This window comes from Callithrix jacchus, chromosome 16 (assembly GCF_049354715.1).
Source record: "Callithrix jacchus isolate 240 chromosome 16, calJac240_pri, whole genome shotgun sequence".
Classification (NCBI taxonomy): Eukaryota; Metazoa; Chordata; class Mammalia; order Primates; family Cebidae; genus Callithrix; species Callithrix jacchus.
Window position 1 is genome coordinate 72291120 of NC_133517.1, and position 24305 is coordinate 72315424.

The 24305-nt window shown below is 40.0% G+C and overlaps 1 protein-coding gene across 4 annotated transcripts in view; it reads left to right on the forward strand.

Annotated features, from left to right (window-relative positions):
* The window catches only part of WASHC5 (WASH complex subunit 5), a 67165-nt gene that overhangs the window by 11441 nt on the left and 31419 nt on the right, over positions 1 to 24305 (forward strand). For 2 of the 4 annotated variants that reach the window (XM_054246751.2, XM_054246752.2), the window contains exons 6-17: positions 914 to 1106; positions 3823 to 3975; positions 5760 to 5873; positions 7533 to 7704; positions 12297 to 12424; positions 16510 to 16639; positions 19040 to 19152; positions 20594 to 20760; positions 20847 to 20922; positions 21624 to 21746; positions 22808 to 22918; positions 23622 to 23762. In XM_054246751.2, the coding sequence (XP_054102726.2) occupies positions 914 to 1106; positions 3823 to 3975; positions 5760 to 5873; positions 7533 to 7704; positions 12297 to 12424; positions 16510 to 16639; positions 19040 to 19152; positions 20594 to 20760; positions 20847 to 20922; positions 21624 to 21746; positions 22808 to 22918; positions 23622 to 23762 (1621 nt within the window). The remainder of the gene's footprint in view (positions 1 to 913; positions 1107 to 3822; positions 3976 to 5759; positions 5874 to 7532; positions 7705 to 12296; positions 12425 to 16509; positions 16640 to 19039; positions 19153 to 20593; positions 20761 to 20846; positions 20923 to 21623; positions 21747 to 22807; positions 22919 to 23621; positions 23763 to 24305) is intronic. The other 2 variants (XM_002759233.6, XM_078353219.1) reach the window with 1 other exon arrangement.

The window sequence follows — 24305 nt, forward strand, 5'->3', positions numbered from 1 at the left end:
ATATTTTTATTAATTTGTAAAACGTCAAGTTCGCCTTCTTTATCCACGGTTTTCAAATTCAAAGAGCTGTGAAAAAATGTATATACACAAGTACATACACCACACACATGTGTATATATGTCATAATTCATTTGGCAGCAAAACCTGATCTAACCTGAAATCATTTGGATTCAAAACTTGCCTGGAATAGATGTGAGGCTATCTATACTCTTCACTTATCTCACTTTTGTAAGTATTTATAAATTTTCCTCCAGAATTATTCACCTGTGTTGATCATGGGATGCCAATTCAGACCCTGCTGGAGTGTTATATTGTATATAATATATATTGTATATGATCTATGTGCCATATTACTTTCTTATATTTGAAAAATGCTATATTCTGAAACAAATACAGTCCCAAGGATTTTGGAAAAGGGATTATGGACCTTTACATAGTATGAATACCCATCTTCTAAATAGGCTTTCAGAAATATAATTTTGAGGCCAGGCACGGTGGCTCACACCTGTAATCCCAGCACTTTGGAAGGCCGAGGTGGGTGGATCAGTTGAGGTCAGGTGTTCAAGACCAGCCTAGCCAACATGGTGAAACCCCATCTCTACTAAAATACAAAAATTAGCCAGGTGTGGTGGCAGTTGCCTGTAATCCCAGCTACTCAGGAGGCTGAGGCAGGAGAATTGCCTTAACCTGGAGGCAGAGGTTGCAGTGAGCCAAGATCACGCCACCACACTCATGTGTATGTGTGTACAAACACACACACATAATTTTGAATCTTGAGGCTATAGATGGATCTATAGTCATATCTAAAACTGTATTGAGTCAAAGTAGAATGGAATTCTTCTCCTTTGTTGGACTTTTCAGTTTCTAATATATGTGGTTTGGGCCTTTGTTTCCCATTGTGAATATGACTCAGTGCTGCGCGATCTTCTGCTGATTCAAATATGGATGATATTTGTAAGCTGCTTCGAAGTACAGGTTATTCTGGCCAACCAGGTGCCAAAAGACCACCCAACTATCCCGAGAGCTATTTCCAGAGAGTGCCTATCAACGAATCCTTCATCAGTATGGTCATTGGTCGACTGAGATCTGATGATATTTACAACCAGGTGAGAATTAAATCTGTTAAGACCTATTAAGACAGTTTAACAGACTGATTTCACTTCCCTCTGTAATTACTCCTTTCCTTCTTTCTTTTCCAAAAGAGTGAAAGCAGGTAGAAACTTTTTAAAACCTTTTGAGCTGTGCTGTAGGATGATAAAGGAAAGAGGGTTATTAACTTTGGCAGAATTCGAGATTTCAGGGAGAAGATGGGATTTGAGCTATTGGGAAGAAGATGCATTATTTTAGTCATTCATTCAAGAAGTAGTTGTTGAATGTGTGATATGTGCCCATTCACATGCCAGGTGCTGGGGACCCATCACCGAAGAAGCCTGGCCACATCCCTACTCATACTGAGCTTGTAGCTTAGGAAGGACAGATGACAAGACTATAGTAAAGCAGGATGGGTGTTATCTTAGCGGAAGCAAAGGGTGCCACTAGAGGATGCAGCAGTAGCGGCAAGGTCACAACAGGTGACAAAAGGAAGGTAACAGGAAAGGAGGCAACCTGAGCAAGGCTGTAAAGATCAAGCAGCATTTGAAAATTGTCCCACTCCCCTTGCTGGTATGTGTAGTATTTATTATTCACTTCCTTTATTTATTTATTTATTTCTAATTTTTTTGAGACGGAGTTTCGCTCCCGTTACCCAGGCTGGAGTGCAATGACGCGATCTTGGCTCACCGCAACCTCCCCCTCCTGGGTTCAGGCAATTCTCCTGCCTCAGCCTCCTGAGTAGCTGGGATTACAGGCACACGCCACCATGCCCAGCTAATTTTTTGTATTTTTAGTAGAGATGGGGTTATTACCATTTGACTTCATTGTTCTGAAGAAAACATAATTTTAGATGTTATATTTTAAAATATTTGTACAAATTATTGTTAGGGAGTAAAGAGACCAGGTGCGGTGGCTAACACCTGTATCCCAGCACTTTGGGAGGCCAAGACGGGCAGATCACCTGAGGTCGAGAGTTCGAGAACAGCTCGAGAACAACTTGCATAAACCCCATCTCTACTAAAGTACAAAATTAGCTGGGCGTGGTGGCACATGCCTGCAATCCCAGCTACTTGGGAGACAGAGGCAGGAGAATTGCTTGAACCTGGGAGGTGGAGGTGTTGGTGAGCTGAGATCGCACCATTGCACTCCAGCCTGGGCAACAAGAGCAAAACTCTGTCTCAAAAAAAAAAAAAAAGGTGGAGTAGTAAAGAGGCCTGTGATAACTGTGGGTATCATTTATCACAGAATGAACCTGATCTGTGCAGTTTCTTAGGTAACTTGTTAATTTTTTGTGTGAATATGTTAAGTATAAATAAGAGGGGTTTTTTTGGTTGTTGTTTTAGGACAATTCAAAATCAGCAGATGCCAAGTCTCTGTAATAATTGTTGCCTTTCATTGAGAATTCAGTCCAAACCAGCGACAAAGGAGGTTTTGTTCCTATACCATTTCTCTGTTCCTCACAACAGCCCTGTAAAGATGGCATTATCCCCATGTTGCTGTTGAGAAAAATAAGACTTGGAGAGCTTAAATACTTTCCTCGAGTTCCTATTACTAAGTAGAAGAGCCATAATTGGAATTTGGTCTGTGTGAATTCAGAGTGTCTCATTCCTGATTGCCTCTTATTCCACGTCTTTCTGAAAGAGTGTGTTTCTATTTTCTCCTTGCCCTGTGATCTTTATTATTTATTAGGACAAGGGTTCAATTGTGGTTGTTCTGTGTGTCCACCCCACTCTCTGTCCTACACCTCCCCCATCCCTGGTCTTCACTGGTAGATCAGATTCTCTGTCTCCAGGTAATTTAGAATTGGGCCTGAGAACCAGTTTCTGGATTGGAGTTTACCCACAATATGCAAAACTGGGAGTCTGCAGGCAGCCTCATTCTGCCATGTATATGGAGAGTAGCCTGGAGGGAGAGAAAAGTTGGGCCCACACATCAGGGGGAGAAAGAAGGCATTTCCATTCCCAGCCCCAGCCCCTGCCTGTGGCCTGGCCAACATTCCTGCCTGCAGGTTTCATGTGACATGGCTATGTCTGTCCTTCTAACAATGTCTCTCCTTCTTGCTTCTGGGAGCTCAAGGTAATTAATATGTGCAGCCCAAGATTTCTAGTACATGAGGGGATGGACCCCTAGGTAACACTTGCATTTAAAAGGTAGAAGATGAGGACTCAGCAAAGGAGATTGAGAAGAGAGAGTGGTATCTGGGAAACCAGAGGAGGAAAGGGTTTCATTCCTCAGAGAATGTAAGTGAGAGTCCTAAAAGAAGCTGGCGAATTGGATAAGGTCATGAGCGACCTTAGGGAATTCCACTGGGATGATGGCGGAGGTCAAATTTCAGTGAGTTGAATAATAAACAGAAAGTGAGAAAATAGCAACAGCCAATAGAGCCTATCAATTCTAAGAGTTGTCTCTAACAGGAAAGATATGACAAAGGACAAGTGATGGGAGACACGGGGATAGGACTTTTTTTCTTTTTTTTTCCTTAAGAGAAGACTTAGATTTGCAGTACAGTCAAGGGCTGGAAGGAAGAGAATATTATGGGGTTAGGGATAAGAAGAAAGACCTTGGCAAGCAATGGCACAGTCTTGAGAATGACTTCCAGTGTCCAGGATCCTGAAAGGTGATGGGTTTGGGAGAAACTGATGTGTGTCCTACAACCAGAGTTTAATTTGAGCATTCTACACGCAAATCTTGCCAACAGCTCCCTCTTGGGGTGTTGTCTCAACATTGCAGGTCTCAGCATATCCTTTGCCGGAGCATCGCAGCACGGCCCTGGCAAACCAAGCTGCCATGCTGTACGTGATTCTCTACTTCGACCCTTCCATTCTTCACACCCATCCAGCAAAAATGAGAGAGATAGTGGATAAATACTTTCCAGATAATTGGGCAAGTATTGCTAATTTTTTTCCCCTACTGTAAATGTGTTAGAGAACTAATTTCCCATTCTTTTGGCCTTTAACCCAGAGGTTGTAATGTTGTAAATAACGAGACATAACATCACTTAGGTAAAGTTGCTCTAAGTCTATTGAAAATTTTATAATTGTAATGTGAAGGAATATATGAGTCAGGAGATATCCTGAAGAACCCATTAGTCTTTTTCTAAAATGGATACTCTCAAAATTAAACCATTTATTAAAATTTATCTTGCTTTACCTACTGAGATTACAACTAAGTTGTGTAAGGATTTATTTTTTTCTGTTTTCTGAATGTAAGCTAGCTGAATTCATCTAATTCGTCACTTTATGAATAGGAATTTCACTTTTATAATAAAAGTGTACGCTAACTGTGATGTGTTATTAAAGTTTATATTATTGCAAGGATATGCTTGTACCTTTGTAAGCATTGTTTTATTTAAAAATTTGTTTTTTTTTGAGACGGAGTCTTGCTCTGTCACCCAGGCTGGAGTGCAGTGGCGCAATCTCAGCTCACTGCAACCTCTGCCTCCCGAATTCAAGCAATTCTCCTGCCTCAGCCTCCCTAGTAGCTGACATTACAGGTGTGCACCACCATGCCTGTCTAATTTTTGTATTTTCAGTAGAGACAGGGTTTCACTGTGTTGGACAGGCTGGTCTCAAACTCCTGACCCCAAGTGATCCACCTGCCTCAGCCTCCCAAAGTGCTGGGATTACAGATGTGAGCCACCATGCCTGGCCAAAAATATTATAGGAATAAAACTTGCTTCATACTTAATATATATTAAATGTTTTCTTTACACAAAGAGGCTTTAACAAAATGTAGTGAGTTGTATCATAGTCATAGGTAGCAGATTTTGTTCTGCTTCTATATCAGCTTTGAATCACATTAACTATCTGTTATGAGGGACCTTCAATTTATTGGTAGTATGAGAACAGCCTGCGTTAGCAAGTGATGGTTCCTGGCCAATTGTGAATCATATTAGTGAGCTCGGAATTGAGCAACCAAGAGGAAAACACTGATAGTGTGGCTTCATGTTCCTGAGTTTAATAAAGAAGTTTTGGCCATAACACTATAATTAAAGACATATTTATTACTGAAAAAGACCAAGGCTGGGTGCAGTGGCTCACGCCTGTAATCCCAGCACTTTGGGAGGCCAAGGCAACAGGCAGATTGCCTGAGCTCAGGAGTTCGAGATTAGCCTGGGCAACACAGTGAAACTCTGTCTCTACTAAAATACAAATAATTAGCTGGGCATGACTGCATGTGCCTATAGTCCCAGCTACTCCAGATGTTGAGGCAGGAGAATAGCTTCCATCTGAGAGATGGAAGTTGCTCTACCTGGCGACAGAGCAAGACTACTATCTCAAAAAAAAAAAACAAGATCAAAATCCAATTACATGAAACATATAAGATACACACCTAAAAAAAATGCCCTGGCACACTGAAAGGGATTTTTAAAACAATATTCCAGGAAAATGCCAACCAATAAAACAACTGGTGAGAAAACATTAATATTATACGATAGAGAATTTCAAAAAGAAACATTAATAGGTATAAAGAGGCCTTTATTAACAAGGGGAATTAACAGTCAGGAACGCTTACCTATACATTTGGAAAAATCTTGATTTTTTGTTGGAATGGAGTTTAAACATGAAGGAGTGGGTATTGTCTTCTGTAACTTTTCATGTATCCATCCCCTTGCCTTGAAGTGAGTAGGAATTTAACAAATACTGAATGAATGTCTCCTCTTTCAGGTAATTAGCATTTACATGGGGATCACAGTTAATCTAGCAGATGCTTGGGAACCTTACAAAGCTGCAAAAACTGCTTTAAATAATACCTTGGACCTTTCAAATGTCAGAGAACAGGTAGGTTCTAATCTGGGGACATTCTCCAATAATTGCAGGCCTAGTTTATGAAGTAGCAAATAAGCTAAGTAGATTTCCCAAGGAATTTGGAAAATAATCACTCAGACAATTTAATGCAGTGTTAATAAAAGGTGAATTTTATAGGTTAGAATAAGATAGGTAATCGTAGGTTTTTAAGTTATATAGCATATGTAAATTGAAGATTAGGATTCTAAGGAAGATTCAGTACCCTCAGACAAATAAGTGTGGCTTATGCCCCAATTGACTCAGTTTACTTTTGCTTAAAGATTGTATTCTTATGGCCAAAGCTGGTTTTACCAATAGCTAGAATTAATATGCTTTTATCAGTAGGATGAATGAAGATGGTAACTGAATACATATAATATGTCCTGTCACTGTCATTTAAATTTGTCATTTCTGATGTGCTAAGTAAGCAACAAGACTCAAGACATTCATCTTAAAGTTTAAATGCTTATATTCTGTCTCTTTTGTTCTACACAAGGCAGAAGGAAACATCGGCGTAAGTAGAGGAATAAAGATAAAATCTTTTTATTGGGGAGCATATTTGATATTTCTAAATGGTTATGTTCCTCATCCTGGTTCAGTTATTGAGTTTCCTGTGTGGATAAAACAATATTGACTCAAAAAAACTTCATCATGTTCTATTCAAATAAATTGAATTCCATAAATAATGCACAAAACAATTTCAGTGTTGGCACATCTCCTAGAACGATATTAGAGAAAGTGACACTTGTATACTTACCAACATCAGAACATTAATTTTTCATTACTAAAATCCCTTTCTAAAATTGCATTTTCTCATTTGTGACATTTTTAAGAGGTTTCTTGATACCATAGATTTAAACTAACTTGACAAGGTTAGTGATGTTTAACATTTGACTTGCTTTAAGTACAGCAGAATGACCAAAATTTCCAAAAATCTGGCTTGGGAATTCATTTTTGATACACTAAGGTGTATTTTTTGCTAAGCTTTCATAAACCTGTAGAAGAACTCTTAACTTTGAAGTATTTCTGTTCTGTTCTGCCTTCTTTGTCAACAGTATTAGCAAGAATAAGCAACTGAGCTTCTGTCTTTGTTTCTTTTTCATCTAAGTTAAGAGTAGAAGAGTTCTTAGGAACTGCTTGGTCCAAGTCTTCGTTGGAAATTTGAAGAAACCGATACACAGGGGTTAAGTCCCAAGTCACACCAAAGTTTATCCACAGCCAGAACTAGGAAGTAGTCTCAGAATTCTAAGTCGATTGCTTTTTTTAAATATGTTCAATAAGCCAGTTGTCTTCGAGTCCTAGAACTATAGTCCATATGTTATTCATCTTATATAGAAACATTGTCTTCAAGCCCTAGGACTGTAGTCCATATGTTACTTATATAGAAATTATATGAAAATGTTCGTGTTTGAGCCCTATAACTGGAGTCCATATGTCATTCATGTTACATAGAAATTTTGTCTTCGAGCCCTATCACTATGGTCTGTGTCATTCATGTTATATAAAATGTTGTCTTCGAGCCCTATAACTGGAGTCCATATGTCATTCACATTATATAGAAATGTTACCGTTTGTCAGTGGATTCATTTGAATGTGAGTTGTTTTCAAGATAAATGACTCTTTAAATGGAATTGAAGTTTTTGATTTTTCCAGGCAAGCAGATATGCTACCGTCAGTGAAAGAGTGCATGCTCAAGTGCAGCAGTTTCTAAAAGAAGGTTATTTAAGGGAGGAGATGGTTCTGGACAATATCCCGAGGCTTCTGAACTGCCTGAGAGACTGTAACGTTGCCATCCGATGGCTGATGCTTCATACAGCAGACTCAGGTAATACACAAAAGGCATGGCCGTTTATATTGCTCCACATCAAGACTCTCAGAATCAGGACCTACTTCACGATGCAGAGTGGTTTAGCAGGGAGAGGGGCCTTGGATGAGAATCAAGTTGCTTTTTAAAGTTAGTCATTTTTGTGTCAACTTGGATAGACCACTAGCACACTTGAAAAGCTCTCCCCTGTCAGGTACTGTTAGGTGCTAGGGAATAAGAGGACATTTTGCTCTCATGTTCAAAGAGCTTGTCACTCATCAGACTGGGGAGATCAAATGTAGACATATGAAAAAAATAGAACTGCTCATCTGTGTTAGGCAGAATAATCCCTTCCAGCCCACCTCCAAAGATGTTCATACCCTAGTCCCTGAACCATTAGATATATTACATGAAAAAGGGGGATTGAGGTTGCCTATTAGCTGATCTTAAAGTAAAGAGATGTTTCTGGATTGCCCTGGTGGACTCAATGTAATCATACAGGTCCTTGCTGGGCGTGGTGGTTCATACCTGTAATCCCAGCACTTTGGGAGGCCAAGGCAGAAGGATAGCTTGAGCCCAGGAGTTAAGAACCAGCCTGGGTAACATAGTGAGACCCCATCTCTACAAAAAGTAAAAAAATTAACTGAGCATGGTGGCAGGCACCTGTATTCCCAGCTACTCAGGAGACTGAGGTGGGAAAATCACTTGAGCCTGGGAGGTTGCAGCTGCAGTGAGCCAAGATTGTGCCACTGCACTGCAGCCTGAGCAACAGAGCCAGATCATGTTTCAAAAAATAATAAAATAAGAGTCCTTTTTAAAATTTTTTTTGTTAATTATTTTTTTAGACAGGATCTCAAGTCCTCCAGGTTTGAGTGCAGTGGCACAATCTCAGCTCATTATAACCTTGACCTCCTGGGTTCGAGTGATACTCCTGCCTCAGCCCCCCAAGCAGCTGGGACTATAGGCATGTGCCACCACACCTAGCTAACTTTTTTGTATTTTTTGTAGAGACAGTATTTCACTGTGTTGACCAGGGTGGTCTCAAACTCCTGACCCCAAGCAGTCTATCCACCTCAGCCTCCCAAAGTACTAGGATTACAGGCCTGAGCCACCATGCCCAGCATGTAAATAGGAGTCCTTAAATCAGGAAGAGGGAGGCAGAGTGTCAGAACCAGAGAGATGCAGTGTGACAAAAAACTTTACTGGCCATTGCTGGTATTAAAGATGGAAGGGGCCACAAGCCAAGGAATACAGGCAGCCTTTAATGGCTGAAAACAGCAAGACAACAGATTCTTAGAGCCTCCAGAAGGAGCCCAGCCAAGCCAACATCTTGATTTTAGCCCAGTGAGCCCCATCTCAGATTTGTCACTTCTAGGATGATAAGAGAATAAATCTGTGTTGTTTGAAGCCACTGAGTTTATGGTAATTGTTAGGACCGCAATGGGAAATTAATCCAAGGCCCAAGGCAGTAAACAGAGACCAGGTGTGTCAAACAGACAGTTGGTGTGATTTGAGTCCAGAGCAGAGAGGGAAGTATAGCTTGGGTTAGCGGAGCAGAGGAAGTCAGGAAAACACCATACAGGAATCACGAGCCAACCAGGCCTGTGATGAGGTTTTAAAGCAAAAAGCAGAAGAAATTCTAGACTGCAGAAATGATGGAATAAGTGCTACGATTTTGGAAATAACAGAAAAATATATGGGCCCACTGAGTTGATGACCTGGCTGGACCCGAGTGCTTATTTAAGGTAGATTGGGTCTTAGAGCCTTTTATGGGTCATGGTCTCTGAGACCTTCTATCCAACAGTTTGACCATCAAATTCAGATTGTGAGAAACACCTCAACCTTTGGTTTAATGGTAGAAAAATAAGTTGAACTAACATCTCTGAGCTTGTTCAGGGCTGGCAAAGTTTCTTATTCTTAGTAAATGCTGGATCAACACTAATTAACCAATGCAATCCCTCATCCATGGCTGTATACCCAACCCCTAAGAGGTTGTCATTCAGCAGACCTGTGAATCCCTCTGCTTTTTGTTTTTCACTCAACAAACTTTCCTTGAGGAACAACTCTGAGACAGGCAGTGCGTGCAGCACTTCTTTGTTCTTTGAGATAAGACTATGTCTCTTTAAAAAACTGTGCACACCAGATTCCTCTGTAGCCTCCTTTTGTAATGTAGCCTGTCTCACAGCTCTTCCAGCCAAGATGACTTCACAGTCCCTCTAGCTACCATCTGTTTCCACTTCCTATGGGTGATCCACAGCGAAAACAGCAATTGGACTTCCTCATCCTTCATATCTTTGAAAATGTGTAGCTTCTTCAACCTTTATTCTGAGAGCTGCTTTCCAGTTTGCTCATCAAGTGCTTGTTGGCCTATATCCATTTACAATTCACCCACAATCTGAATACCACGGCTGAAGTTTTTAATCACTGCATCTGTTTTTAATTAGTTGAGTTTATTTTTTACATAAACTCCAGTTCTAATTTGAGGATTTTACTACATTGACTCAGCTTTTAATCTTCTTTACAAAAAGTCTTACATTCACAAGCATATAAACAACTCAAGCCCTCACTTTATCCTATCATAAAACCAACGACGGTTTTCTAGTGACTCAGCCTCCTCTTTGTCTTCTGCGTGACTCTGCCTGACAGCCCTGCCTGTGTTCGGAAAGCCAGTAGTCTCCTGAATTTGCACTCATGCCAGGGCCAACCTTGGCATGCCACAGGTCTGTGGTTTATCTTCAGCCACATTTGTCTTTCATTTTTGTGCCTGGCAATTGCCTGACCTGATTGTATTGTATCGCACAGGGTCATAGTTTTTTTGTTTTTGTTTTTTTTTTTAAGATGGAGTTTCGCTCTTATTGGCCAGGCTAGAGTGCAATGGTACAATCTTGGCTCACTGCAACCTCCGCCTCCCTGGTTCAAGTGATTTTCCTGCCTCAGCTTCCCGAGTAGCTGGGATTACAGGCATGCGCCACCGCACCCTGCTAATTTTGTATTTTTAGCAGAGACAGGTTTTTTTCTCCATGTTGATCAGGCTGGTCTCGAACTCCTGATCTCAGGTTATCTGCCTGCCTCGGCCTCCCAAAATGCTGGGATTATAGGCTTGAGCCACACATGCCCAGCCCAGGGTCATTATTTATCAGAAACAAATGACTGGCCTATCTGATTGTGAGTCACACATAGGAAAAGTAACTGCTTACTTAACTTTTATGGAATTTCAGTCATGCTGTACAGAAAGGTAGGCTTATTCTCAGATTGCCTCCTACTGAGTTGCTGGAGGCATTTCCCAGGCATAGGATGCTTACACAGAACCTTGTGAAGAAACATTCTCTTAGGAAATATTGGATGAGAAAGGCTGGCTGGCTACCGAAGTTTGACCTGAAAATTGTGATGATTCTGCAGTTCTCTGGGTATGAATCCTTAAGGGTCAGATCTGAAAGAGATGGTCAGGCCCTGGGAACACAAGAAGCTCCTGGTTTATATGAAGTAGCTAAATGTTAAAGCACATTGAGGAATATGGAGTGTTTGTCCAATGACTGGGTACTTACATTCTCTATGCAAATAAGAAAGCAGATTAAAATCAGAAGGTTTCTAGTTGAATTAAAATTAATATAAAAACAAGTGGAACTCCTGAGTCTGATTTGTGTTTAGTTAGGTCAATATGGAGCTGAAAATTTTCTCTTTGTGTAATCATTGTCACCAATTCTAATATATTTCTTCCCAGATAGTTCTGGAGAATTCATGAAAAATCAGAACTCTGAAGCTTCTCTTGAAAACTGAGCCTCTTTTCCAGGTTGTCATGAGTCTCCCTTCCGGATGGAGTAACTTAGAAATCAGCATATAAAATGACCTTCCACAGGCTATATCATAACTAACGCATCAAAACCACCCATGGCATGTACAACATTGTTGTTCTATACCTGCCAGACATCTGAGATGTTGATGGTGGGAGAACTAGGAAGGCAGGAGACTCAGCTTCCTTCAATTTTTATTGGGAGCTTCTCACCTAGGTAGCCTCTGCCCAGCATGTACCAAAATTCCAGACTTCCAGAAGGAAAGCATTGTTTGTACAGACAGTTAAGGCTAAGTGAGCTGATCTTGTAAGTTCTCAAAATGATGGCAGCTCTTCATGAAATTCAAGTTCCCAGATGCCAACCAAGAGCTAGCCTTGCAAACAGGCCTCTCTAGGGATAGCAGGCCGCAACTGAATGGCAGGGATCACTGCCTAAAGCAAGAGCAACTCCAAACAGACAGGACATGAGGAACCGCCCACCTCTGAAGTGGTACAAGGAGACCGCCCCCTTTCATGTTGGGCAGTTGCTATAAATAAGCTGCAGAAAATTCACAAAATTTGGAAATACTGTTTTGCAGCTTGTTTTTTTTTCATTTAACAATGGTTCAAGGATGATACTCCGTGTCAGATTCAATTGTCATTTAACATTTTAATTGTACTCCATTGCATAGAGGTACTGTATTTCACTATCTTTTGTTGACATATATTTTGCTTATTACTTTTCAAATGCTTAAAATGAAGGAAAGTATTTTAAGAATTTATCTTATTTTTATAGATATTTTCTACACATTTTGTAAGCAGGTAACACTTTTCCTGTTTCTAGCCTGTGACCCAAACAACAAACGCCTTCGTCAAATCAAGGACCAGATTCTAACGGACTCTCGGTACAATCCCAGGATCCTCTTCCAGTTGCTACTGGATACTGCACAGTTTGAGTTTATACTCAAAGAGGTAAAAATATTTGACTGAATATCACCACAGTCTTAGCTTTTTTATGCTTAAAAATATTTTTTTTAAAAAGACTAGGATTGCTTGCTCCATCGGGTACAGATTTCAGCTGTTGAGATAGTTCTTATAGTAAAAATTTAACAAGCAGGTCACACCTCCTTTCACTGGGGGTAAGGTACATGAGATCGTAGAGGTTAGCCTAAGGAGGAATATAAACATTAATCAGACACTCATACTAGGCCAAGTGCAGTGGCTTATGCCTGTAATCCCACAACTTTGTGAGGCCCAGGCAGGCATATCACCTGAGGTCAGGAGTTCCAGACCAGCCTGGCCAACACGTGAAAACCTCATCTCCACTAAAAATACAAAAATTAGCTGGGTGTGGTGGCGCACGCCTGTAGTCTCAGCTAGTGGGGAGGCTGAGGCATGAGAATTGCTTGAACCAGGGAGGCAGAGGTTACGGTGAGCCAAGGTTGCACCACTGCACTCCAGCCTGGGCAATAGAGTGAGACCCTCTCTCAAAAAAAAAAGAATCACACTAATAAAAATGTAAATACAAACTGAGATATTTGCTCTGAAGGAAAGGAATGTAGTTCTCCAAGTACCTAAAATAAAGTATCCTGTTGCAGCCTGGGAGACTTCCATGAGAATAAAAGCAAGAGCTTCTGAAAGGACCTGGAGAAGGGGTCTGTGAGTGTTAGCTAGACAAAGGTAGGGATTCCAGTCAGAAGAACATTCCGGTGAGAAGAAGAGTATCAAGTCTTCTTGGGTGAGGAAGAGCGTAAACTATTCAAAGACCTGAAAGACCAGTTGGCTGGAGGGGAGAGAGGGAGAGAAAGGTAGTGTGAAAGGAGGCTGAAAGGTAGGCAGGAGCCAGCCCATACTAGGCCTTGTAGGACTTTGGTCTTTATTGTAGGAACCTGAGAGCCTACCAAAAAGGAATTAAGTAGGATGGGTAATTTGCATTTGTACAAAGTCATCTTGAGGACTTTAAGGCATCTGAGTTCACTGAAGGAAATGCTGAGGTTAGTCTTACCTCCAAAGAAACTTATATGAGCATAATAAAAATGAGAGGTAGCTGGGAATACCCCAGTAACCCTGGGGTTTGGATCAGGTGGGCCAGGAATAGATCAAATATTTACACCCATTCAGAACAGATTCTCCTTTTGCTTCAGTTTGGTTAGTGGAATTCTAGATGTTTATCTTCTGGGTGTCTGAGGACACTATTCCCCATTAAGTAGCTCAGAAAAAGTAGATGCTAACTGCTGACATAACGGTAATTCCTGTGCTGAGCATTTTCAGTGATTTGTCTGGGTGTTATTTTATCAAATCGGGTAAATGCTGCTCCTTTTTGATCTATTAATAATTTAATGATTTCCCTCTGAATAGCAAATAGTTATGGAGTATCTACTCTGTTCTTTGCTAGGTACTGGAAATTTAAATATGAACAAAGTGTCCCCATCATCTAGGAGCTGTCAGTGTATTAGGGGGAAGAAAGATTAAGCCAAGATGAGAAACCAGGAAAGATCCAAGAACAGGAACCAAGTCAAAGCAAAAGTGGCCTTTCAAAGGCAAGTGAAATGATGCCCCCAGGGAAGAAGTGCCCTGTCAGGCCGCAGTGGCTCACGCCTATAATCCCAGCACTTTGGGAGGCCACGGAGGGTGGATCACCCGAGGTCAGGAGATGAAGACCAGTCTGGCCAACGTAGGGAAACCCCAACTCAAGTAAAAATACAAAAATTAGCTGCGCATAGTGTGCACACCTGTAATCCAAGCTCCTCAGGAGGCTGAGGCAGGAGAATTACTTGAACCCGGGAGGCAGAGGTTGTAGTGAGCCGAGATTGCGCCACCGCACTCTAGCCTGGGTGACAGAGCAATACTCCTTCTCAAAAAAAAAAAACCGAAGGAAGAAATACCCTGAGGCCAGTTAGAATCATGAACTGGAGCCCCAGGGACCCAAGAGTTCTATAGAAAATACATAGTTCAGCATAGTCTGACTGACCAACCCTACATTTCTAATGATAAGTCTGTTCCCTGCAATCTATTGAAACCAAATGGACAGCTTCCTTCTGTCTATTCAGGTAGACAGGAAACAAGACAACATAAAGGAGTACAAACTCATTAAAGGTCTTTGGGAAAGCTCTGGTAAAATGAAAAAAATATACTTAATAAAAATTGAGCAAAGAAATGACAGATTTGAATTTCTGACATTTCAGCATTTGTTTGTTTGTTTGTTTGTTTGAAATGGAGTCTCGCTCTCTCACCTGGGCTGGAGTGCAGTGGTGTGATTTTTACTCACTGCAGCCTCCACCTCCCAGGTTTAAGCGATTCTCCTGCCTCAACCTCCTGAGTAGCTGGGATTACAGGCGCCTGTCACCACGCCTGGCTAATTTTTGTAGAGACAGGATTTCACCATGTTGGCCAGGCTGGTCTTGAACTCCTGACCTCCCATGATCCGCCCACCTCGGCCTCCCAAAGTGCTGGGGTTGCAGGAACGAGCCACCGTGCCTGGCCTTCAGCTTGGTTCTTTAACCCATGCTTTCTCTCTCTTCTACTTCCCATCCTGCACTGTTTATAGAATCACTTTCTGAGTTTCCTGTAGACACAGTAATTGGACCTGTGTTTCTTCTAATCTTTATATGACAGTACATTTCCTAATTCAGGGACCATCCCCTATCCCAAATTCTGTCCTATAAGATATGAAACCTGCAAGTTCATGTGAATGCATGTTGGGAGAGGCTGGATGCCATGTAGTCTCTTACAAAGGCCTCAGGGTGTTTATTTATGTCATTGCTTTGCCCTTGTCAAATGGCATTGATTGATCTGAGGCACTCAGAAAGTTAGGGTAGACTTTATAAATAATTTCATTATTCCTCATTATCTTATTGATTAGTCATTTTCTAGATCACTCAGATTCTTCCTCCACAGGCCCCGCAAAATTCCACAGAGCCCTGATTCTCCACATGCAGATGGAGTCTCCCTAGCCCATCACTCAGCTTTTCAAGTTTCATTATGATGCTGGCAAGTGAGGAATTTCTTAAGCGAGGAATCAGTATTTCATTGCCTGTTTACCTTGTAAGAGCCCAGTGTAATGAACCATCTACTCTTGTCTGAGATGGTGTGTCCTTTAGTGAGAAATAAGTATGTTTTTAAATTTTGTTTCAGGTTAAAAAAAAAAGCCCAGCCCTGAGTTACACCCTTTTCTTCTCTGCCCAAGACTTCATAGCATTTAAATTTTATGAAGGAGTGAATTAAACAGAATTAAGGTAGTACGTTGGCTCATGCCTGTAATCCCAACACCGTGGGAGACCAAGGAGGGAGGATCACTTGAGACCAAGAGTTTGAGACCAGCCTGGGCAACATAACAAGACTCCCATCCCTGCAAAAAATAATAAGAAGAAAACTACCCAGGCGTAGTGGTACATGCCCATAGCCCTAGCTCCTTGAGAGGCTAAGGCAGGAGAATCACTTGAGCCCAGGAGTTCAAGGTTGAGTGAGCCATAATCACCTCACTGTACTCTGGCCTGGGCAACAGAGTGAGACCCTGTTGCTAAAAATAAATAAATACAAAGAAACAATTACTTGTATAATAAATAAATAAATAAAAATAAACAAAATGAAACTTAAATGATAAAATGAAGAACTTTTGTAGGTAATTTAGTTCATTCTCCAGTCATTGGAGAAGGTAATACGCAAACTGTCCCTGACTATTTAAGTTAAAACTGCAGACATTGTTGTCTAGAAAGAACCACAGAGCACTGGTCACAAATTTAATCTCACATCAAAAATGCTGATTTCTGGCCCTATTCAAGACCACCTGAACCAGAAGCTTTAGGGTAGGCCTTGGGGTTCTGGAACTTTAAAGCCCTCCTGGTGGTGCTTATGTGCAGTTGGTGTGAGAACTACTGTTTTGGAGGTGGTCTAGCTTTGTCTCTGAATTTCTACTAGGAGATGACATCAGGGTCAATATTAATTTATAGTGCAGCTTCTTCTTTAAAATTTAAATTGGGTTTCCTCAAGCTCTCTTCATAAGCTGTCTAGTCTGGATTTTCTCTTAAGTAAATAGATCTTTTTTGTCACTTCAACAGATGTTCAAGCAAATGCTTTCAGAAAAGCAAACCAAATGGGAGCATTACAAGAAAGAGGGTTCAGAGCGGATGACTGAGCTTGCTGATGTCTTTTCAGGAGTGAAACCCCTAACGAGAGTGGAGAAAAATGGTAATTGCTGAAGAGGAAACACTGGTGTGTTTGAAATGTAGGCACAGGTTATTTGAAACCTTGGAAAAGGCTTTATGTTCTCATTATTGTATCCTATGATATTCCCTCTTTAGTGTTGCTAATAAAGATCTGAAGGTTAGTTTTGGCTGCTTCTAGCTTTCTGCTCTCCTGGGCAATGTTCATGTCCATTGTAGAGTTGAGGTTTTACATCTTATCTTTGAAATGTGAGGTTAGGCTAAACCAGGGGTTTTGGTAGCACCAGTTCATAGACAAGTTTATAGAGTCATAGTTGGCCTCCACCTCCGTGGTATGAAAAACTATTGAGTCAGTTTATGTGCATTTGGGGAAAAGGGGGAAAGGATCTGAAATTCTCATGATCTTTTCAAGGATGATAAATCACCCATGAATGTCAGTAGTCTACTAACATAGACGATATCTAAAATTCTTCTGATCTTTCTCCGTTCTTGTCCGCCAGTGCACCTGCTCTCTAGTGGCAGAAGAGGGTACTGCAGACTATTTTTGGGGAAAAACACAGCCCAAGTTTTACTTTAATGATTTTGATCCTACTGCTTCTAGGAAATTTTATTTTTAGGAAAATTCTGGCACTATTTCAAATTTTTATAAATAAGAAATTTTCTAACTGCTCCCCAAAGCTTTCTGAAGTTTTTCAGAATAATGAATAGTGACAAACTATTTTTTTAATGCTTAATTTTGGTTTAACTGTCCGATCGATTTCTGATGAAGTTAATTATACTGTAGAATTGCTTGGTAGTGTAGCTTCTTGTTTAAAAACTTTATTATTTTTAATCAGTCTGAGCTTGTGATTACTGTATTTTTTGCTTTTGTTTATTTCTTTGATGCAGAGTGGTTGGTCAAAAATATATTTCCAAATTGTATTGTTGTTCCTATAGGGAAAAATCAGCCAATGTATAATGATATGATATAAACTAGAAACATGTTTTGCAGGTCACCATATTGTGATATGAAACCTGAAGTCTAAAATGAATATTATGGTTATCATATTGTGACCTGCGAAACAATCACATGTAACAATCTGACCTGATTAGCTGTCTAGAATCAGTACATTCATCTCTGTGATTGTTTCTTTTAGGTCCTTACAAATACCAACATTGTTTCAGAGATGAAATAACAATTTTACATTTTTTTCAGGCTGTATAGTTTATTACAGCTTAGAACACACTTTCACCATTTTTCTCATTTGATCTTTACAACCCTATAAGATACACATCTTAATCTTTATTTTATATATAAGGAAACTGCGGCTTAAAAATGTAATCATTTGCCAAAGGTACGAAGGTAGAGAGCCAGGGTCTCACTCATCTCAGACCTGAAATGTCATTCTCTTTCTACTCCTCCAATCGCTGCCCCTCAGCCCTACAAAAATCTACAAAATTATGAGTATTCGTCATGCTGATTCTTGAAATAACTTAGATTATAAGTCATTAAGTCCTTTTAATAACGTGAAACCACCCCATTGATTTAAAAAAAAAAAAAAACTAGAGGACCAACTTGGTGAGGTAAAGAGCACAGAGTTTTTGAACCTGAACAGACGTTAGGTCCTGGCTCTGCCATTTAGTGACCATGTCACCCCGCATAGCATTTTCAGTGTCTCTGAGCATCAGCCTCTTTATCTGGGAAATAGCTAACAATTTCCACCTCCCTATATTGCTGTGAAGATTAAATACTTAGAACTTTGTCTGACATACTGAGGGTACTTAGAGCATATGGACACCCTTCTCTTTCTCCACTGTATGAAATGTCTGCTGGTTCGTAAATGCAAATGGCACCCCCTGAACTGTTCAGACATCCCTGTGACTCACCAGTCACACCTTACACTTTTGTCATATTGGTCTCTTCTTTCCCCTCCAAGATAGGCTCTTTTTTGTTTTGATTATCAGACCGAATTCTGATGAAGTTAATTATACTATAGAATTGCTGTAGATGTACTGTAGACATCTGCCCTGATGTCTCTGCCTGTGTCTGCCTTTCATCTTGATACAGTATACCCTTCTTCATCTCTCCGACCATCCAGATCTTTACCTATACTCGCTTCTCCAGAAAACTCCCCCTGGGAACTAGGGACACCCTTCAGTTCCTTTCTGACTCTTCTCCACTGCCACTACCACCTTCACACTTACCCTTGATAGCATGTTGTAGTATTTGTCTGCCAAGTGTTATAGACTAAGCTGTTTATGTAGAAAGTTTATTCTACGATGTTGCATGCTCCAGGCATTTCTGTCGTTTGGAAAATTCCTAGTGTTAGGCCCATGGTAAGAGCTCTGAAGAACTGAATTTGTAAGAGATTATGTAATTCAATTCAAAGCCACAGCTACAGGAATTTGAGGATTTCAGTAATCTTTTCTTATTTCTGTATTCTAGAAAATCTTCAAGCTTGGTTCAGAGAGATCTCAAAACAAATATTGTCTTTGAATTATGATGATTCCACTGCTGCAGGCAGAAAAACTGTGCAACTGATACAAGCTTTGGAGGAGGTAAGGAAAGTTTTAAAATGAAGTTTCTTAGATTATGAATCATACCTTATGACCCACTCAGCAGTGTGTTGTGTAAATATATCTAAGAGACTATTTCATCAGAAATAAAAGCAACATTAATTAATATGTTTCCTGTAACAGTTTCCTAAATTTGGGGAAATAAATGACCAGTATGAAGAGAATGGTAGCAAAAATTACAATATTTTAACTTGAGGAAACATGTAATCTTAGAAACATAATTATAAAAATAATATAGAAACATTGGGCAAATTGTGAGAAGGAGGTAAAAGCAAAACCAAAATTGCATGTGTATATCATTTTTAGGGTTGAAAAAAAGTGTGTGCCTTGGGGAAAAAAACATAAAAAATGAAAATAATTATATAGTGATCATATGCCTACAGTGGTATATTTTCTTTTCTGAAAAAATAGTTTGTTTTTCTATCAACTAAAAATGATTGTACTAAAAAAATTATACCTCACCACTCTTAAATTTTATTTGTGTATTTAACTGGATTTTAAATGGTAACGAAAAGCATCAGAAAAATAACCATAAGCTTTTTTTTTTTTTGGTGAGATGGAGTCTCAATCGCTCTGTCGCCCAAGCTGGAGTGCAGTGGTGTGATCTCAGCTCACTGCAACCTCCACCTCCTGGGTTCCAGTGATTCTCCTACCTCAACCACCAGGGTACCTGGGACTACAGACACCTGGCACCACTCCCAGCTAATTTTGTATTTTTAGTAGAGATGGGGTTTCACCATGTTGGCCAGGCTGGTCTCAAACTCCAGACCTCAAATGATCCACCTACCTTGGCCTCCCAAAGTGCTGGGATTACAGGCGTGAGCCACTGCATGCCCAGACAACTCTATTATTTAAAACATAATTTTTATTCATAATCTATAACCCTATCCAAATGGTATGAATATATATTTTTAGAAATATAATTAATACTTTTTTCCCTTGGAAGATTTTCTTACAGGCGTTTTCTTTGTTCTGCAATATTTTTAGCATGGTCACTAGAAACAGCAACACAGTAAAATATTCCTACCAAAGTTTCTTATTCCAGAGTAATTGCACACTTGTATTGCCTTATTTATTTTGGCATATAACCCAGGCATCTTGAGTTAAATACATTAAAATTTAAAGACATTGTAGAATCATTATTTTGTTTTAAAAGTGCATCAAAAGAACTTAATAATATACAAGTGCCAACACACTGGTTATGATATACAGAATAATAAGCGGTGGAACATTGTCTAATCCTAGAAACTTGTGCATTTTTTAAATAGCTTGGCTAACATATTTCTGAAATTATAATTTGAAATAAAAATTTTATCAAGAACTTGTCAGAAGTAGTGTGCTTTATTTGAAGTGTTTTCAAGAACAGATGAGCACCATAGAGTCCATTCAGGATTTTTAAATGAAGTATATTTCTGTAACACAGGTTCAAGAATTCCACCAGTTGGAATCAAATCTGCAAGTATGTCAGTTTCTTGCCGATACTCGAAAATTTCTTCATCAAATGATCAGAACTATTAACATTAAAGAGGAGGTTCTGATCACAATGCAGATCGTTGGGGACCTTTCTTTTGCTTGGCAGTTGATTGACAGGTAATGTAGACAGCGTAGACAGCCTGACATTTGCCCTTGATGGAAGGCCCTGGGAGCATCTTCTTACCATTTCTCTGTTTTTACAGTTTCACATCCATCATGCAAGAAAGCATAAGGGTAAATCCATCCATGGTTACTAAACTCAGAGCTACCTTCCTAAAGGTGAGCAAAAACAATGAGATTCTCTATTACTAGGAAAGAGTTGGCCTTCATTTATACCTCATCCATTAATTCAGCCCAGGATTTTATCCTTTTAGGAATGTAAATCATTTCAGTATTTTTATAGACTGAAATTGTTAGCAATTTTTCCATGAGAACATAGTATCAAAGATGCTAGAAATATTTAAAGTTTGAATTAATATAAGTTGGAGTGTCTTTAGGAATACTATTTTTTAAGTGAAGAATAGTTTTTTTTTTAAGTTTTATTTGTGTACTAAAAATGCAAGACCTTTGTGTCCTTTATTCCCTAGGCATGAATTAAGCTATTTTACTTATTCATTCCAAAAATTCTTACTGAGCCTCTGCTACAAACTAGTATTAATATCTACAATAACAGAGAATAGTGGTAAATAAGAGGCACAGCCCATGCTCTTATGGTAATTTCAGTTCATGGTAAATGAACGAAGAATCTACTCAATGTCTTCTTCCTCTTTTTTTTTTTTTTTTTTTGAGATGGAATCTCCCTTTGTTGCCCAGGCTGGAGTGCAGTGGCATGATCTTGGCTCACTGCAGTCTCTGCCTCCCAGGTTCAAGCAATTCTCCTGCCTCAGCCTCCCGAGTAGCTGAAATTACAGGCATTCACCACCACGCCCATCTAATTTTTACTACTTTTAGTAGAAATGGGGTTTTACCATGTTGGTTAGGCTTGTCTCAAACTCCTGACCTCAAATGATCCTCCTGCCTCGGCCTCCCGAAGTGATGGGACTGCAGGTATGAGCCACCACACCTGGCCTACTCAATGTCTTCTGGCAGAGCTCCCATGTACCGTATGTATCAATTCTGAAATGCACCTTTTTTTGGGGGGAGTTGGGGGTGAGGGGGATAGGTTTTCACTGTGTTGCCCAGGGTGGTCTCAAACTCCCAGGCTCAAGTGATCCTCCTGCCATAGCTCCCATGTAGCTTTAATTATAGGTGTGCACCACTGTGCCTGGCTACTACACTGTTTTTCATATGTTAACGTTTCTGTAACTGGGGATGGGTTTATAATTGATGGTATATCATAGTTTAGTTGTCAGCATTTTGTTTTTTTCTGAGTGGCACAGAAAATAATGGCACTTCTTAGACTTGACGGCATTATTAGATTGGACAGATTCAGTAGCGCATCAATCAGAACGTCTTGATTTCCACACAGGAGTGGCTGTCCTCTGTGGCACCTGAAACTTGAGCATGCATCAGAATCACCTGCAGGGCTGGTTGTAACACAGATTGCTGGGCCCCACCGCCAGGGCGTCTGTCTGACTACATCATTGTGGAGTGGGGCCCAATAATTTGCATATCTAACAAGTTCCCAGGTCATGCTAAAGCTACTGGTCCAGGGAGCACAGTTTAAGAACCACTGCCAGCCAGGCATGGTGGACTACACCTGTAATTCCAGCACTCTGGGAGGCAAAGGTGGGCGGGTCACGAGGTCAGGAGTGTGAGACCAGCCTTACCAACACTGTCTCCAGTAAAAATACAAAAATTAGCTGGTTGTGGTGGTGCGCACCTATAGTCCCAGCTACTCAGGAGGCTGAGGCAGGAGAAACGCTTGAACATAGGAGGTGGAGGTTGCAGTGAGCCAAGATTGCGCCACTGCACTCCAGCCTGAGCGGGTGACAGAGCGAGACTCCATCTTAAATAAATAAATAAATAACCACTGCCATCACAGTTTAACTAGAGTTTTTCAAAAAGTATATTGTCAGAAACTTAATGATATGGATGAGATTTGGTGGTGGTTGCCCTCTGTTGGGTAAAGCTCAAATGTTTTGTTGTATGTTACATTTCTGGAAGGAAAGATTTCTAGGACTCTTTCTGAAACAGAAACAGATATGCCTTATTTTTCTTCCAGCTTGCCTCTGCCCTCGATCTGCCCCTTCTTCGTATTAATCAGGCAAATAGCCCTGATCTGCTCAGTGTGTCGCAGTACTATTCTGGAGAGTTGGTATCCTATGTGAGAAAAGTAAGAAATGCATCAGGGTGATATTTACTCTTACCAGATAACTGTGGTTTTAAAAAGTACAAAAGTACATTCATGTCTCTTTTCTTGTTTAGAATTTGATTCCAGAAATTTGCAACACCTAAAATAAACTTATTCTTATTGCTACTGTGGATGTACAGCTGTTTTTACTTGCCTGGAACTTTGATTTCTGTGTTTTAAATGTTGGTGGTATTCACCTCTATTTTTTAGATGTAGAAGCAGAAATTATAATAGTTTCTTCTAAATCGCAGAGCCACATCTAGATCCAGCATCTCCTGGTCAGAGCACAATTCAGGTTTTCATGGGAATTTTGATCCTCATTTTAATAACTTCTTATAGAACATGGAGCCAGACAGGCCTGAATTCAAAATTTACGGGCGTCACATACTAGCTGAGCCCTCTATAGTGATGTTACTTAACATTTTTGAACCTCGATCTTTTTAAGATCTGTAACATGGAAATGTACAGTCTTTTACAGCATTTTAGAATTAACTTTATATTCTGTAAGCAACTAACGTTTAATGGAATGGAGCCCTGTGCCTCCTAGCAGTTATTATAACAGCTCTTTTAAGTTCTTCAGCATCCCCTTTAAAGACAAATTGCTTTTACTGTCATCCTAATATTTGTCAGCCAAGTAAAGTAAAACGGGTGTTCATTGCGTTTCCTCCTTTCCTTTTCATTGAAGGTTTTGCAGATCATCCCAGAAAGCATGTTTACATCTCTTCTAAAGATCATAAAGCTTCAGACTCACGATATTATTGAAGTGCCTACCCGTCTGGACAAAGACAAGCTGAGGGACTATGCCCAGCTGGGCCCACGATACGAGGTATGATGTCCCTCTGACTTCTGCCTTTTCGTATTAAAAACTAACAGTCGTGAAATATCACAGGCCTGTGTCACCTGCCATTTGCTGGGGACCCACCAGACCAATTCTGACTTGTTTTCTAACATTCGCAATGATAAACATGGTTTACAATTTTAGTAGAATTATACCTTTTATTCTTGATATTTTCCTGGTGTCATTTAAGGCCTTGTTTGCCTCAGTATGCTCAGGGGAAAAGGAGCTCACTCAGCTGGTCACTTTTTTCTAGAATAGTCTTGGTAAAGCAGCCCTTGTTCTCTTTGAGCTAGATTACCTGACTTTTCATATTCACGTTCCTGCTTTTTGAGCAGCTCAAAATAATCTATATTCTGTTAACTGTTTCCTGTGGGCAGATTTTAAGCTCATTCAGTAATAATTCAGCAGCCTCAGAGGTTATTCTCACCAAACACCTCTGGTTTTTTTCTCCCTGAGCTTATAATTTAAAGACATCAAAAGTAAAATCAAGTGAAAATAGAAAATATGATGTAGTGTTAATTTCCCATTCTC